General features: G+C 47.0%; 1 protein-coding gene across 1 annotated transcript; it reads right to left on the bottom strand.

The window, feature by feature from the left end:
* Positions 1–568: 568 nt before the first annotated feature.
* LOC134623319 (SE-cephalotoxin-like) lies at positions 569–3,786 on the bottom strand. The gene is made up of 2 exons (XM_063468465.1): positions 3,730–3,786; positions 569–2,331 (listed from the first exon to the last, which is right to left on the bottom strand). Exon 2 carries the CDS (start codon positions 2,327–2,329, stop codon positions 728–730), a length of 1,602 nt encoding a protein of 533 aa, XP_063324535.1. The 5' UTR covers positions 2,330–2,331; positions 3,730–3,786; the 3' UTR covers positions 569–727.
* Between the last annotated feature and the right edge of the window lie 12,419 nt (positions 3,787–16,205).

Here is a 16,205-nt window from a genome sequence, read left to right as displayed (position 1 = left end):
GCACAGCTTCTGTTTCACACTGACTGTTATCAGCTGCATGAAGAGGACATGATGTCTTTTATTTGACAGCATTAGTTGGAGATAAATTATTTGAATTTGAGGAGCAGGATCGCACCTCCTAACGTGTCCTCTGTCTATAGATGACATCGTCGCCCTACAAGCTGTTCGTTTTCCTGCCCCACCCTCCCTCCTCCTTTTTCAGTTCTTTCACTTGTCATTAGGACACGGAGGTCTGCCCGGCCCCTCTGAGGCCTTCCCAAACTCCAGCTCAATTCATGTTCAAGCCATCTTGTCTCTCTCTACTAAAATGCTGTCAAACCAAAGATGAGGAAGTCAAAGTGAAAGATTTTCATCGTTTTTTTGCAGCTTCCAGAATGACTTCACGACGTTACTCTGACCCGTGAAGCTTCAGCGGACGCAAACATGAAGGAGAAAAGCACCTGTTCCCAGTGGATCCCATCCCCAACCGCAGCCATGGTTTCAGATATTTTAAGAATCAGACACAGTCCAGGTTCACACTGTCTTTATTTGTGGTCACATAGTTAATTATTTTCATGGCAAGCACAAAGAAAACATAACGAATACATCGTTAAAGCAACACTGCCTTACACATGACTGATCACAGATACCTCAGCCTGTCTGTTTGTTGTCATGTTTGCAGTCGACTGCTGTGTCAGCGCATTCACAGTAATGTGGTTTTTAGTGAGTGCGCTCAGATCCTCCAGATTTAGTTCGGCGGTGACGGCGGAGCTCTCTGCACAGTAAACCCTACATCTATTGGCGGCACAGTGGTGTTCATCTTGTGTTCACACCTGTCTCCCAGGTAACTGTCGGGGCAGTCGCACAGGTGTTGGTTGGAGTCCAGCAGCCTCTTGCACTGTCCCCCGTTCAGACACGTATCAGGATGGCAGACGGCGAGGGACCGGGAGTAATGGATGCAGATTTGACTGAAAATGGATGGAAGCCAATCATACCTCCAACATCTGAAGGACTTCATGGCTGCTGGGACTTCCACTAAGTCGTCCACACTAAACTTGATGCTGTGCATCACCTTTAAAAACTGACCTACAGAAACTCCATCGACCTCGCGGTTGCAGTTTAAAATATTCTGTGCGATTTCATCGCAGTTTGTTTCTGGCACAGTGTAAAAGTAATATGGCTCCGGGTTACACACGTCCAGCTCCTTTACCACTGCTGCTGCTTTAGTGTCCTGCTCTTCTTTCAGAGTGTAGCCCACAGCCACAGTGACACTGTCCACAGGGATCTTTGTCATATTGTAAAAGGCATATGTTGTGTCTGTATCAGTGTCATATACCACCACCACCCAGCTGTACCAGTTGTACTTCTGGTCCAGAACCGTCTTCACCTGAACAGCGATGGCTTGCTTGTTATTAGCACTGTGAGCTTTGGCGGTCTCTATCACGTCGTTCTTCATGAACTGCTCATAGTTGGTCAGACAGAACTGTACAGCTGAAATCTGAGCTTCAGAGACTTTCTTGAACATCTGTGTGTGTTCAGCTTCTTTGGCTGCTGTGTTTAAACCCACGAGTTTCCAGTAGAACTGGTTGACTAGCATCCCCTTCCACAGCAGGCTGCTTAAATACAAGTTGTATTTTCCGATCTGACTCGTGTCACATTTAAACTTCCTTTTCAGGAGTTCGTTGATGTTTCCGCTCAGAGACGTGCTGGTGACGGTCAGGTAATGGTAAAGGTTGGTCATACCGGTCTCAGCTCCCGTGTTCTCATAGTAGTTGGTGAATATCTGTGCCAGTCGCTGTTTGTCCTCACCTCGCATCAGCTCGCCACTCTCTCGAAACTCGTTGAACTTCCTCCAGGCGTTGAGGATGCGGAGTTCATCTTGAGAGTAGACGCTGATGTAGCTGAACCACTCTACGTCTGTTGCCAGGTCAGAGATCTGGATGGAGAGTGAATCCATCTTCCTGTTTACTTCAGCGAAGCCTTCCTTCACGGCCTTCAGCACTGGGTCGTCCTGTGGGATGAAGACTAGGACCATGCTGATGACAGAGGAGGCCACACCTCCGATGCCAGGGGCCAGGCTAGCGAAGTTTGAAAGGCTTTTGATTACACCTACCACCTTATCAGGGTTAATATTTTCCATCACGTCTTTAAACAGAGACAGAGAATCTTTGACAGCATTCAGAACTTGATCAGCTTGGTCTCTGCTGTCTTCAGGCAGGTCTCTGCGAGCCCTGTAAGGTGGTGAGAGGTCAGCTGTGACGGGGTCACGGGGCCGAGCAGAGGAGGTCGTCCAGTAGAGAAACAGCAGTGAAGCCAAGAGCATCGAGGAGGGCCACCAACGGGATGCCATGGCTGTAACACACAACATGAAAGTCATTTGTAAATGAACGAGCAGCTCTCAGGTTCACCTCCATGAAGAATAACTGTGTGTAGGTCCTGCAGCCCCAAACACTTACAGACAAACGAGACGAGAGCTGCGTGTCTTTGTTTGCTCTGAAAAAAGTCTCGTAGCTTCATCAGGAAAGCTGTCAGATGCTGCCAAACAATTTCATTTTTATGATATTATAAAAATGTTTTAGTTTACTAAAATACAAACTTGAAAAAATGAAAAATAACTGAAACAGTTACAGAGGATCTCACTCTAAGTATTATATTTAAAGCAGGAGAAGAATCACAGGGTCAAACAGACGTTACTGACACGGGAGCCGGGCGTGCACGTCACTGCTACTTCTGCACGCGTGTCCATTTCACACTGTGGAGAGGCAAAGCGTGAAGTGGACACAGTGGACGGGCATGTCTGTTTTGATGCTTTGCTGTGATATTGGCTGGTGAGGCTTTCATACACGTGTTCATTCAGACTCTGGATGTCTGTAAGAGACTCTGAGTCACTGCTTCCAACAGTTCTGTCCTCATAGCATCACCTGAGCTGATTGCTCCAAATGTGGCCCGGGACGTACGCCCTGCATACAATATTAGTTACAACACTACAATTAAAAGTTTTCAAACAATAAAAACTAACCTGCAGTAAGAAAATCCACTCTGGAAACTAACTCAAACAAAACTAAATTACAAATAAAAAGTCAAAGTGACAGAAAAATAAAAATAACAGCTGGCAGATCCATCCTGCTGCGTCAGCATCTCAGTCCCTCGCTCAACGAAAAGCCTGAAAACGAAACAAATCCATGTGCGAGCAAGCCAGCCACATGTGTCTGCACACTTTCAGGATAAGACAAGTAAGAACACCAACAGGAACTTTAGTAAAACTACAAGACAATCAATAAGATAAATTAATTTTACAGGCACTAAAAATAATATTTGAAATAAAGGAAATTATACATGAATATATTCAAAGTTTAGCTGCTTTTATGCTTTGATTTTGTATTTGTTTGCCTTTCTATTAACTCCCAAATTCATTTACTTTTGTCCATTTAGTTTCCTATTTGTTCCTGTGTTTAATGCACGTGTTCGATTCTGTTGATCCAGTTATGAAGTCATTCAGTCGTTTGTGAATCCCGGTCAGCGTGGTTGTCCATTTATGCATGAAAAGCACACACACACACACACACACACACACACACACACACACACACACACACACACACACACACACACACACACACACACACAGTTGTTTAGCCTCGTTAAACTTCATCAGTTCGTGTCTTTAACGGTTTAAATCCGGATGTAAAAACCCTTTAAATGAAGTGTTTTCATAGGTGAGCGTTCGTGCAATAGAGTGACAAAGCAGACCTGCAGAGGTGCGGCTGATCCTGTTCGCTCAGCAGGTGTTAGTGGTTCAGTCGTGAGGTTGCTGCAGTCTGGGAGAAAGAAAGTTCTGAGCTTGACTGCGCAGAATCATCAGATTTTATGGGCTGCTAACAGGCCACACCTTCCTTTCAGTCACATGACTTTTTGTTTGGGGCAGCTGGAGACTGTTATGGAGAAATCATAGTGATGAAGGAAATTGAAATTGACTGCTTCATGTTCACTGGTTCTAAACACCAACCACAGCAGCTGAGTCCAGTTACTTTGAAATGCTTAGAATTTGAGTACTTTGTGTGAGAGCCACTGGGTGTCAACCACAGTTATTTCTACACTGATGTTTGGAGCTAAGGAAGAGACTGTCCAAATACATGAACTGGATGTTAGATAAAAGAATGAGGGCTAAAGAAGGAAGGTCTGTGTGAAACTGCAGGCAATCACACTGAAGTGACCCTTCAGACCTGAACCTGGAACTCTCCCCTGCAGTCAAGGGTTAGTGGGGTTCAATGGTCTCTCTGCAGAGTGAAGGCCAAAGTCCCGAGGACACCAAAGCTTGTTTGGCAGACTGTCAGAGTTTGCATATCCTTCCAGTGACCTCAGTCCTGTGACTTCAAATGAACCGAGTCTGCTGTAGAATCTCAGATATCGATCCAGAATCTGAACACAAGCTTCCAAAAGCAGGTGTTCAAAGTGCAACTTGATCACATGTTATTAGGGCTGCATGTACAAATCGACATTGTGTGGTTCCAGTTCTGCGCTGGAAAAATAACAATTAGGATGACATTCATGCCCATGCGTGGATGCAAACGTCTGACCATAACTGTAACACCTCTGACTCCAAAATTTCACATTTTTAACAGCAGTTACCAATGTATCATTATTATTATCATTATTATTATTAGGGCCCGAGCACTGAGAGTGCGAAGGCCCTATTGTATCTGCTCTGTTTCTTCTTCTTCTTATTAGGGCCCGAGCACTGAGAGTGCGAAGGCCCTATTGTATCTGCTCCGTTTCTTCTTCTTCTTCTTCTTCTTCTTCTTCTTCTTCTTCTTCTTCTTATTATTATTATTATTATTATTATTATTATTATTATTCAGGCAAAACAAGGGCCTTTTTGAGGGCTTTAACATGCTCAAAAACTCTTGAAATTTTGCACACATGCCAGGTCTGGTGAAAAATTTTATATTTTAATGATTTTACATATGAGCACTGGGAAATGGCTCTGTAGCGCCACCTATGCCTTGTTAAATGCAGCCCTACGAACACATGGTTTGAACTACATGTATGAAATCCACCGCACATGTGTATCGTGCCAAGACGAACAAAAAAGTCAGTGGGGCCCATTGACGCAAACCCAACAGGAAGTCCGCCATTTGCAAGTGAAGGTGACATTTTGGCTCTAATTTTGCCATTTCATGCCTCGAACTTTTTCGAACTCCTCCTTGGGATTTGATCGTATAAGCTTCATCTTTGGTCAGTGTCAACTACACACCTGGGCGATGTTAAATTGCGGAGCTTTTGAGTTTTCGCGATACAGTGAAGCGGCGGCGCCACGGCGAATTTCGATGACTCGCCATGAAAATCTTATTGCCTCTCATTCTGTCATACATTGTCTGATCTGGACCAAAGAGCACACATATGATAAGGCTCCACCCCTGAACATATTTCAACGGCCATATTTGACACCAGGGACAGCGCCACCTAGTGGGAACAGGAAATGTCATGTTTTACACTTTGGGGTACAGTATAGTGATGGGTTACATCTGCAGCCTCAAATTTCTCCAGGAAAGCCTTAAGGAGTTGGTCTTGGGTTACAGTGAAAACTGTGAGTTTTCGCGGAAGGGTGTGACCCCAGCATCATGGCGAACATTGATGTCTCGCCATGAAGAAACAAATTAGTGTAACTCAATGAAATCCAATCTGATCAGTACCAGACTTTACAGGCATGATGTCAGACCACCCTGAACAGATTGATGTGCCCATTGTCAGGAATACGCAGAGCGCACCTAGTGGCAACAGGAAATGTCATGTCTTTCATTTTTGTAGTACTGATTTTCACAGGTTCATCGTGGCCACCTGAAAAGCAGTGAATATCACCATCAGTCCCTCTTGATGCTTCAGTGAGAAAATTGTGACTTTAAACTGAACGGCGCACCCTGGTGGCAACGCTGTTCGCCATGACCATTGAAGTGGCTTTTGAGAGGCTTGGAAAGTTTGAAAAGTCTTCAACTTTGGCGCACACCTCCAATGTGATGAGCGCTTTCTTGTTATTTTACCATTTTCATTGAATAGCCCAAAATGGCTCCACTGCGCCCCCTACAAAATTTTCAAAACAACAGCCCCTGCTCTGAAAATTTCAAAAACAACAGCCCCTGCTCTGTGTTTTATGTATGAGTCTGAAACCTGGTAAGCTTATGGAAGATATCAAGATGTACAAAAAAGTCTCTTGGAGCAATATCCCAAATCCAACAGGAAGTCAGCCATTTTGAAATTAATGTGTAATTTTGGCGACAATTTCCCTTCTTTTCATTGACCGTTCTTTGACGAACTCCTCCAAGGGATTTCATCGTATTGACCCAATCTCCAGTGTGTGGAATCTAAAGACCTTTGTGATGTTAAAATTGTGAAGCTTTTTACGTTCAGGGAAACGGGGTGGTCATGGCGGCACGTGGAGTTTCAATCGCTCGCCAAAAAGCAGTAATCTGCCTGTCACTCAAAAATACAATGTCCAATCTCTCCCAAAGGTCACAGTTATGATGAGATTCGAGCACAAAAATATTTGTTATGCCATTTGTCAGTAATGGTTAGAGCGCCACCTAGTGGGATGACTATAATCATGACTGAATGAGATGAAAATTTTAGCTGGTGGTTAAATGCATGAATTCCATCAATGTGACATGAGATCGGACGTGCTGGTTGTAGGTGTTGGGCTTGGCTCGACATGCCGGGGTGCGAGGGCCCTCATAACGCTGCTTGTGCTTGCAGCTTTTAATTATTATTATTATTAAGGCAAATGAATCGGCCTTTTGAGGGCCTAAACATGCCCAAAAACTCATGAAATTTTGCACACGCGTCAGGTCTCATGGAAATTTACGTATTTACAGTTTTTCTCGATTGCTAAAACACATTTCTTGAAACTACGCCTCATATCCGCACAACAGTAAACACAATCCATAACATCTCACTCAATTCCCCAAACATCCTATTTCCAGGTCAAAATGAAGCTCTACACCCAAAACTATTCACTCCTGCTGAAAAACCGAACTTTGCCCTCAGACATCAAACACAAGCCCTCAAAAACACACACACTACAACAGAGTTTTGCACACTGGTACAATTAATTCAAAACAATAGTTTCCAAAACAATTAGGTTGCTTATGGTTCTCCCCTTCAAAACCCTTGTCACATGATAAACACAAAAGACGCAACCAATGTATGTACAGTGGCACATTGTCATTCATGTACTATACAGTACAACACACACCAGAAACATTATCCCACCACAGCATCTTGTCTTTGGTCTGGGTCAGGCCAGAGAATCTCATCCACATCACAGGCTATATTGGCCCCAGCCAGGCAGCGGGGGTAAAATCCTCTTGCATGCCTGATCCACCCCTGGCATGCATCTACTGATATGTCTAGGCAGGCCTCTTCCATGGCCTGAAGGAGGTGAACACGGACATAAGGTTCTCGGTCATACACTTTCCACCGCCATGCCGAAAATAACTCTCTATTGGGTTTAGAAAGGGGGAGTATGCAGGCAGAAAGATATTAGAAAACCTTGGGTTATTGGTAAACCAGTCACGAACCAGAGCAGCGCGATGGAAGCTGACGTTATCCCACACAACAACGTAGTGAGGCTGCTCTGGCTGTGCTGGTTCCCTGTAGTCCAGCTGGAACATATGTTGTCTTAAACCATCAAGAAAAGCAAGAAGAAGCATAGTTTTATAGGGTCCTAGTACGGCATGGCGGTGGAGTACCCCTCGTTGGCTGATGGCTGCGCACATAGTGACATTCCCCCCACGCTGACCAGGGACATTTACAATAGCCCGATGGCCAATTATGTTCCTCCCCCTTTTCCTTCTTTTGGTCAGGTTTAAACCTGCCTCATCCACAAAGATCATTTCATGGGGAACAGGCCGTCCTTCAATCTCAAAGATTCTCTGCAAAACACATAACACAGTAGCGTCAATCGGTACCCTGAACCAAAGTTCAAGAGTGCTGAAATGGCAGCATAAACTGCCATGCTGTGATGGTACACAATACCTTATACAGTCTAAGGAGCTTGGAAAGAAAAGCGTCTGTGATCTTGATCTGGAGGGCATCTATAGTGAAATGGACCTGTCTTATCCTTTCACTTAGAAGGTGATTTTGTGCTCTCTGTAGAATCAAGTCTGCTCTGTGTCCCCTGACAGTGGATCCAAGGCGCAGGCTCTTTAGGAACAACTCTGCTTTGTCTGCATCTCAGGTTGAAACGGAGATGGTTCCTATAATCCGCTAGTTTCTTGATTCCCTTTCATACTCCCGCACCAGTTGAAGGGTGTTCCTCCCAAAATGTACGGCAATATGTCTGTGAAGGTTCTCAGTCATCCAGGTCATCGTAGTCTAAGGAGCTTGGAAAGAAAAGCGTCTGGACTTCTTAAAGTTTAACAATGAGCTCACCCGAAACCCTGGCTGATTAGGTCCCACACCCGCTTTCACACCTTGGCTCATGTGATTAGAGGATCACCAGGGGGTCCTTTGTCCCTCTTTGGGGGGATACTCCCACTGGGTTTTAAATCTGGGACTCTCGGCCATTTGACCTTAGAACTGAAGAAGCTTCTCGGATGAGAGGTGAAAACGTCTTCAAGCAACTTTAAGAAGTCCAGACGCTTTTCTTTCCAAGCTCCTTAGACTACGATGACCTGGATGACTGAGAACCTTCACAGACATATTGCCGTACATTTTGGGAGGAACACCCTTCAACTGGTGCGGGGAGTATGAAAGGGAATCAAGAAAAACTAGCGGATTATAGGAACCATCTCCGTTTCAACCTAAGATGCAGACAAAGCAGAGTTGTTCCTAAGAGCCTGCGCCTTGGATCCACTGTCAGGGGACACAGAGCAGACTTGATTCTACAGAGAGCACAAAATCACCTTCTAAGTGAAAGGATAAGACAGGTCCATTTCACTATAGATGCCCTCCAGATCAAGATCAGCCAGACTCTGCAGGAACTGGAAAACCCTTCTACCCTCTCCAATCCTAGAAGAGGTTTACAAGTTTGTGGACAAGGCTCAGCGGGCCCAACACTCTAAAGGAAAAGAAAGACAATGCAGGAAATTCCACACCTTGCTTTCAAAAACACTCACTCCTCAGTCTGAATCTACACAACTCAGAGAAGAACATACACCTGAGGACAGTCAGGAAAATGGGTGAAGAACTTTTCAGACCGGAAGCTCACTGAACCTGAAAAGAACGTATTAGCCAAAGGACTCAATTTTGCCATTGCTCCGCAACAGTTGCCCATAGTGGACCTCATCACAGCCACAGAAACTGCCATACGGATCAACAAATTATCACAGACAGAAGCAGAGCAAATCAGGATGAAAGTCTCAGCCACCCTCTCCAGTGCCAAAGTCCCTCCGTCTAACCTCACATTACAAGAAAAGAAGCTTCCCTGAGCAAAGACCACAACATCACTATATTACCAGCGGATAAGGGAAGGTGCACCGTGGTTCTAAACACAACAGATTACCACACAAAGATCACTACTCCTCCTCAGTGACAACAATACCTACGAAGCCTTAAAGCGAGACCCCACAAGCAGCTACAAAAAGAAAGTTATAGCTTGCCTTCAAGACCTTGAAAGGGACAAAATCATCGACCGCCTCACATATCACCGCCTTTATCCAGGGGATGCCATACCCTGCATTTATGGACTTCCTAAGATCCACAAGGAAGGTGTCCCTCTCAGACCCATAGTCAGTAGCATAAACTCAGCCACTTATAACATTGCGAAACACCTGGCTACCATCCTTGCACCTCTGGTGGGGAACACCCCACACCACATCAAGAACTCCACCGACTTCACCGACAAGGTCGAGAAACTTACCCTGGGATCCAGATGAAACCATGGTGTCCTTTGATGTAGTCTCTCTCTTCACTTGCATACCCACCACAGAGGCAGTGGAGACTGTCAGAAAACGATTACAAGAAGACAACTCCTTGGAGGACAGGACCAACTTCACACCCGATCAGATCTGCACACTGTTAGACCTCTGCCTCACCACTACATATTTCAAGTACAACGAGGGTTTCTACAGACAAAAAACATGGCTGTGCCATGGGCTCCCCCGTGTCACCTATTGTAGCCAACCTTTACATGGAGGAAGTGGAAAGAAAGGCTCTTGGCTCTTTCAAAGTAAGAGTACCCAGCCACTGGTACAGATATGTAAACGACACCTGGGTCAAAATCAAAACACAGAAGTGGAATCCTTCACTGCGCACATTAACGCCGTGGATAAAAACATCAAGTTCACCAGGGAAGACACAAAGGGATAACTGTTTGCCCTTCCTGGGACTGCGCCGTGCACATTGAAGAAAACGGCAACCTCAACATTGAAGTTTACCGGAAGCCCACACACACGGACCAGTACCTCCTCTTTGACTCCCATCACCCTCTGGAACACAAACTTGGAGTAATCAGGACCCTACACCACCGGGCAGAACATGTTCCCTCTAAGCCTGAAGGGAAAAAGAAGGAACACACACATGTAAAGGAAGCACTCAAAACATGCGGTTATCCCAACTGGGCGTTCATGAAGTCAGCAAAGAGGCACAGAAAAGAAGATCAGACACCAGCGAGGGAGGATAAGAAAGACAGACGCAACAACGTTGTCATCCCCTATGTAGCCGGTGTATCAGAGAAACTCAGGAGAGTTTTCTCCAAGCACGACATCCCAGTGTACTTCAGACCCAGCAGCACACTCAGACAGAAACTGGTTCACCCGAAAGACAAAACTCCAAAACACAGACTTAACAACGTGGTGTATGCTGTACAGTGCAGCGAGGAATGCCCAGACCTCTACATTGGAGAGACCAAACAGCCACTTCACAAGCGCATGGCACAACATAGAAGAGCCACCTCCACAGGACAAGACTCAGCAGTCCATCTGCATCTTAAGGATAAAGGTCACTCTTTCGAGGATGCCAATGTTCACATTTTGGACAGAGAGGACAGATGGTTTGAAAGAGGAGTGAAAGAGGCCATCTATGTCCACTGTGAGCGACCATCTTTGAACAGAGGCGGTGGTTTACGACACCAACTGTCTGCCATCTATAATCCAGTTTTGAGATCCCTTCCCAGACGCCTTAATGCCCACTCACATTCTGGGCCATCTGACCTCAGGAATTCACATGATAGGGTGGGGCCAGGTTTCACAATGAGCACACCTGAAACCCTGGCTGATTAGGTCCCACACCCGCTTTCACACCTTGGCTCATGTGATTAGAGGATCACCAGGGGGTCCTTTGTCCCTCTTTGGGGGGATACTTCCCACTGGGTTTAAATCTGGGACTCTCGGCCATTTGACCTTAGAACTGAAGAAGCTTCTCAGATGAGAGGTGAAACGTCTTCAAGCAACTTTAAGAAGTCCAGACGCTTTTCTTTCCAAGCTCCTTAGACTACGATGACCTGGATGACTGAGAACCTTCACAGACAATACCTTATACAGTATCAAAACTCATACCTGAACATATTCCACACGTTGGTTTTTCACTCTGTCAGAGTTTCGTTCGAAAGGGACTCGGTATGCCTGTTTCATCCGGAATTGATTCTTTCGGAGGATGCGGTCAATTGTGGAGAGGCTGATGGCATTTATGCCTCGAAAAAGATGATCATCCTCAATCACTCTCCTTTGAATCTCTTGCAGGCGGATTACATTATTTGCAATTACCATGTTTACAAGTTCCCTCTCTTGCTCCTCCGACAAAAGCCTTACCTGCCTCCACCAGGTGGTCGTCTCTGTGTCCTACAAAAATAGAGCACTCATTACTGTAACTGTCACACATTCATTTTACAGGAAAATAATGGAAACATACTGAAACTCAAGACACATAATTCAGTAACTTAAACGTTACTGTACAAAGCAGTCTTACTGCAAGTACACCTACCTGTTTTCCTCCCTGAAGGTTCTGATGATGGAGGCAATAGTGAAGCGGACTCAAATTTGGTTGTACTCGTTGCCCAGCCTCCCTCATAGTCATCCCATGGACAAGGACATGGTCAACTAAAGTGGCTCGAATTTCATCCGAGACTGACTGTCTTCGTGCCCTTGCTCTCCCCTTCCTTGTCGCCGTCGTTCTCCACCTCCACCTCCTTCACCACCTCCTCCTCCTCTTCCACCACGTCCTCCTCCTTCACCACGTCCTCTTTCTCCACCACGTCCCTCCTCTTTCACCACGTCCTCCTCCTTCACCACGTCCTCTTTCTCCACCTCCTCCTCCTCTTCCACCACGTCCTCCTCCTTCACCACGTCCTCTTTCTCCACCACGTCCTCCTCTTTCACCACGTTCTCTTTCTCCACCACGTCCTCCTCCTTCACCACGTCCTCTTTCTCCACCACGTCCTCTCCCTTCACCACGTCCTCTTTCTCCACCACGTCCTCTTCCTTTGCATCTCTTTGGATCCATTGTTTCCAAACCTGAATGAGCTGACTTTGGCCCTTTTATCTATCCATCGCAGGTTCTGATTGGTGTGTGCTAAATTTTGACTCCTAGTGTTTCCACCTGGTTAATTGTGTGCTAATTGGGCTCAAGCTATGCTGACTTACGTTAACATTATTGCATGCTAGTGCTTTCTACATGACTACATGGTGTAAGCACTGTAAAATGTAGGGATTTGTGTGTAGAGTTTTGCAGTACCAGTTCACCAAATTTGAGTCATGTGTCAAAGCAGGGAATAGTGTTTGTAGTTCAGGGAAATGGGTGAGCTTTTTGACCAATAGCGTTTATGGTTTTGAAATTTTAGTTTAGAGGCCTGGTTATAGTGTTTAAGCAATCGAGAAAAACTGTAATGTCCTCAGAAATGTCAGGGAAAATTGGCTCAGTAGCGCCACCTAGAAAAATGAAAAACGCGAGCCCCCGGTGTGGGTATGACCTACATGCATGAAACTCGGAACACATATCTAACGTTAGGAGACGCACAAAAAAGTCTGTTATGGCCATGTCCTAAACCCAACAGGAAGTCTGCAATTTAAACGTGAAGGTGACATTTTTGGCTCTAATTTTGCCATTTCCATGCCTCGAACTTTTTCGAACTCCTCCTTGGGATTTGGTCATATAAGCTTCATCTTTGGTCAGTGTCAACTACACACCTGGGCGATGTTAAATTGTGGAGCTTTTTGAGTTTTCACAATACGGTGAGGCCGTGGCGCCACGGCGAATTTCGATGACTCGCCATGAAAATCTTATTGCCTCTCATTCTGTCATACATGGTCCGACCTGGACCAAAGAGCACACATATGATAAGGCTCCACCCCTGAACACATTTCAACTGCCATATTTGACATCAAGGACAGCGCCACTTAGTGGGAACAGAAAATGTCATGTTTTACACTTTGGGGTACAGTATAGTGATGGGTGACATCTGCAGCCTCAAATTTCTCCAGGAAAGCCTTAAGGAGTTGGTCTTGGGTTACAGTGAAAACTGTGACTTTGTCGCGAAAGGGTGTGACCCCAGCAGCATGGCGAACTTTGATGTCTTGCCATGAAGAAACAAATTAGTATAACTCAATGAAATCCAGTCTGATCAGAACCAGACTTAACAAGCATGATGTCAGACCCGCCCTGAACAGATTGATGTGCCCATTGTCAGGAATACGCAGAGCGCCACCTAGTGGCAACAGGAAATGTCTTGTCTTTCATTTTGTTGTACTGATTTTCACAGGTTCATCATGGCCACCTCAAAAGCGATGAATATTAACATGAGTCCCTCCTGATGCTTCAGTGAGAAAATTGTGACTGTAAACTGAACGGCGCACCCTGGTGGCAACTCAGTTCACCATGAATAATGAAGTGCTTTGAGGGGCTTGGAAAGTTTAAAAAGTCTTGAAATTTGGCGCACACCTTCCAATGTGATGAAGGCTTTGTTGTTATGTGATCATATTCCTTGAATAGCGCAAAATGGCTCCACAGCGCCCCCTACAAAATTTCAAAACATCAGCCCTGCTCTGTGTTTTATCTATGAGTCTGAAAACCTGGTGGGCTTATAGGAGATTTCAAGATGTACAAAAAGTCTCTTGGAGCAATATCCCAAATCCAACAGGAACTCAGCCATTTTAAAAATTAATGTGTAAATTTTGGCGACATTTTCACCTCCTTTCAGGCCTCATACTTTGACGAACTCCTCCAAGTATTTCATCATATTGAACCAATCTCCAGTGTGTGAATCTAAAGACCTTTGTGATGTTAAATTGCGAAGCTTTCGGGGGTGCTTCGTCTCCGTGATGGGGCTCTGGCTGGGCCTTGGGGCTTCGGTTCCTAGTCGGTGTGTCGCCGAGGTTGTGGGCGGGTGGGTGCACGGGGCTCAGCCCTGGCGCAGGGGGGCCTCTGGTGCATCGGCCTAACTGGGGGGCTCTTTAACTGGCGGGGGAGGTTGTTCCATCCTTGCAGAAGTCCACTCTGCAGGTGGGGGAGAGACATAGGAGAGGTGGAGAACAAACCTAACCTGGGTGTCTGTTGTCTTGTGTAGTCTGGGAAGATGATTGAATGTTAGGGTGGGTACAGTTTCCTCTGCGGTGGGGTAGGGTGGGCTTCCCTGGGTCCTGTGGGGCTTGGCGGTGCTGCTGCTGTAGGCCCCGGTCTGGATGGGCCTGGACTCCCTTGCCTTGGTGGGTGCCAGAGGACGGGGGTGCCTACTGGGGTCAGCGGGGGAGCTGGCCCTAGGGAGGAGCATCTTGCCCCTCCTTTCTTTTCCTCCCCATCCCCGGCTGCCTCCCTCTTCCCGCTCCACCACACCCACCCACACAGGTAGGGCTTGGGTGTGGGTGTGTCACCAGGGTGCAGGGGAGACATCCCCCCCCTCTGTCCCCTTCTGGCCACCTGTGCCTCAATTTTATTTCCACAACTTAGACATCCACATTATTCACACTGTCATAACACACACATATATATAGGGCCTTGAGGGTGACCACGCCAACGGCGTCCAGTGAATGGTCTGAGTATTCAACCCTACCTCTGGCGCCGGTGCCCACCTCTCAATTTTAAATCCATGTAGACATTGAGGGTTCTCGGGAGGGGCCGTGCTAACACCTGCTGCTCTCCCGGCAGCAGCACCATGCCCTCCCCTGTTTTTAATGCACTTTAGAACAACACGCAGCAACACTACACATGAGCGGGAGGAGGGAGGTATGGGGTCTTCACACACCCCCGTTCTCTGCCAGCCATCGGGGCGGGGGGCTGGGGGAGGTGTTGGCTGACAGATTGGCCTCCCTGCTTCCGCGAGGCCTGGGGCGGTCTGCTTGCCTCCACCCCGGGGGGAAAGGGTCACATCTCTTGGGTCTGGGTGCCGTTTTCCCCCTCTGGGGGCGAGGGTACCTGGACCCGGGGTATAGAGTATGTTTGGGGAGTGCGATTGTGTGTACATGTGCATATATGTCTATTCCTACGTTGGATGAGTGCTGAGTGTTTGTATATGGTGCATGAGGGTGGGAATGCATGTTTGTGTCTGTGTGTGCCTGTTTGTCTGTGTCTATATGTCAGGTCGGGTCTTAGGACTCCACCTCCCTGGGAACACCCAGGCCCTCCAAAGTGTGGAGGCCTATCTCCCCTCACCACACTCCCTGCCGGTAACTGATGCGCTCAGGGGTCGGTGCATTGGTGGTTCTTGGTGTCCGGGGCTGGGCGCTCAGGTATACACCAGCTCACTCCCGGTGGCTACTTGGCGGGGCCTGGTGCCTGTCGCTCGGTCAGGCCTCTTCCGGGGCAAAGGGGCCCTCGAACCTCCGGCCTCGGGGCCTGCAGCTCGGTTCACTCTGGCACAGCTGGCTGCCGGCAGAGCCGGCGGGCGCGCCAGTGCAGCCCCCTCTGGCTTCTGCTCCGTGGCTACTGGGTGACCCCTCGTCTGGGGATCTCCTCAGCCCTTCCCAGGAGGGTGGCACGGATGCCCCTCCGGTGGTACTCCTTGGGCTCTCGCACTCTGGGGTCCTGGATGTCTGGAGCCTGGATCTCCTCCATGCCTGCTTCATGCCCTGGGGGACGGGGCTATGGCCCTCCACACCCTCTAGCAGACCGTTACATGGGGAAACCTTCTGTATACAAGCGCGCTGATCCACACGGGTGTGCACACGGGTGTTCACTGTTCGTAGACATAAAACTACACCTTTCTTAGCTGCTACTTCAAAGCACATTGTGCGCTGTCTGTGCTGCACAACAACATTCAATATTTTAGTATTTACTGCTGTTTACACTTAGCTAGATTAACATGA

The sequence above is a fragment of the Pelmatolapia mariae genome, unplaced genomic scaffold (genome assembly GCF_036321145.2).
Source record: "Pelmatolapia mariae isolate MD_Pm_ZW unplaced genomic scaffold, Pm_UMD_F_2 NODE_ptg000554l+_length_32064_cov_1, whole genome shotgun sequence".
Taxonomy (NCBI): domain Eukaryota; kingdom Metazoa; phylum Chordata; class Actinopteri; order Cichliformes; family Cichlidae; genus Pelmatolapia; species Pelmatolapia mariae.
Note: the sequence above shows the minus strand (reverse complement) of the source record. Positions and strands in the feature narration are given on the sequence as shown.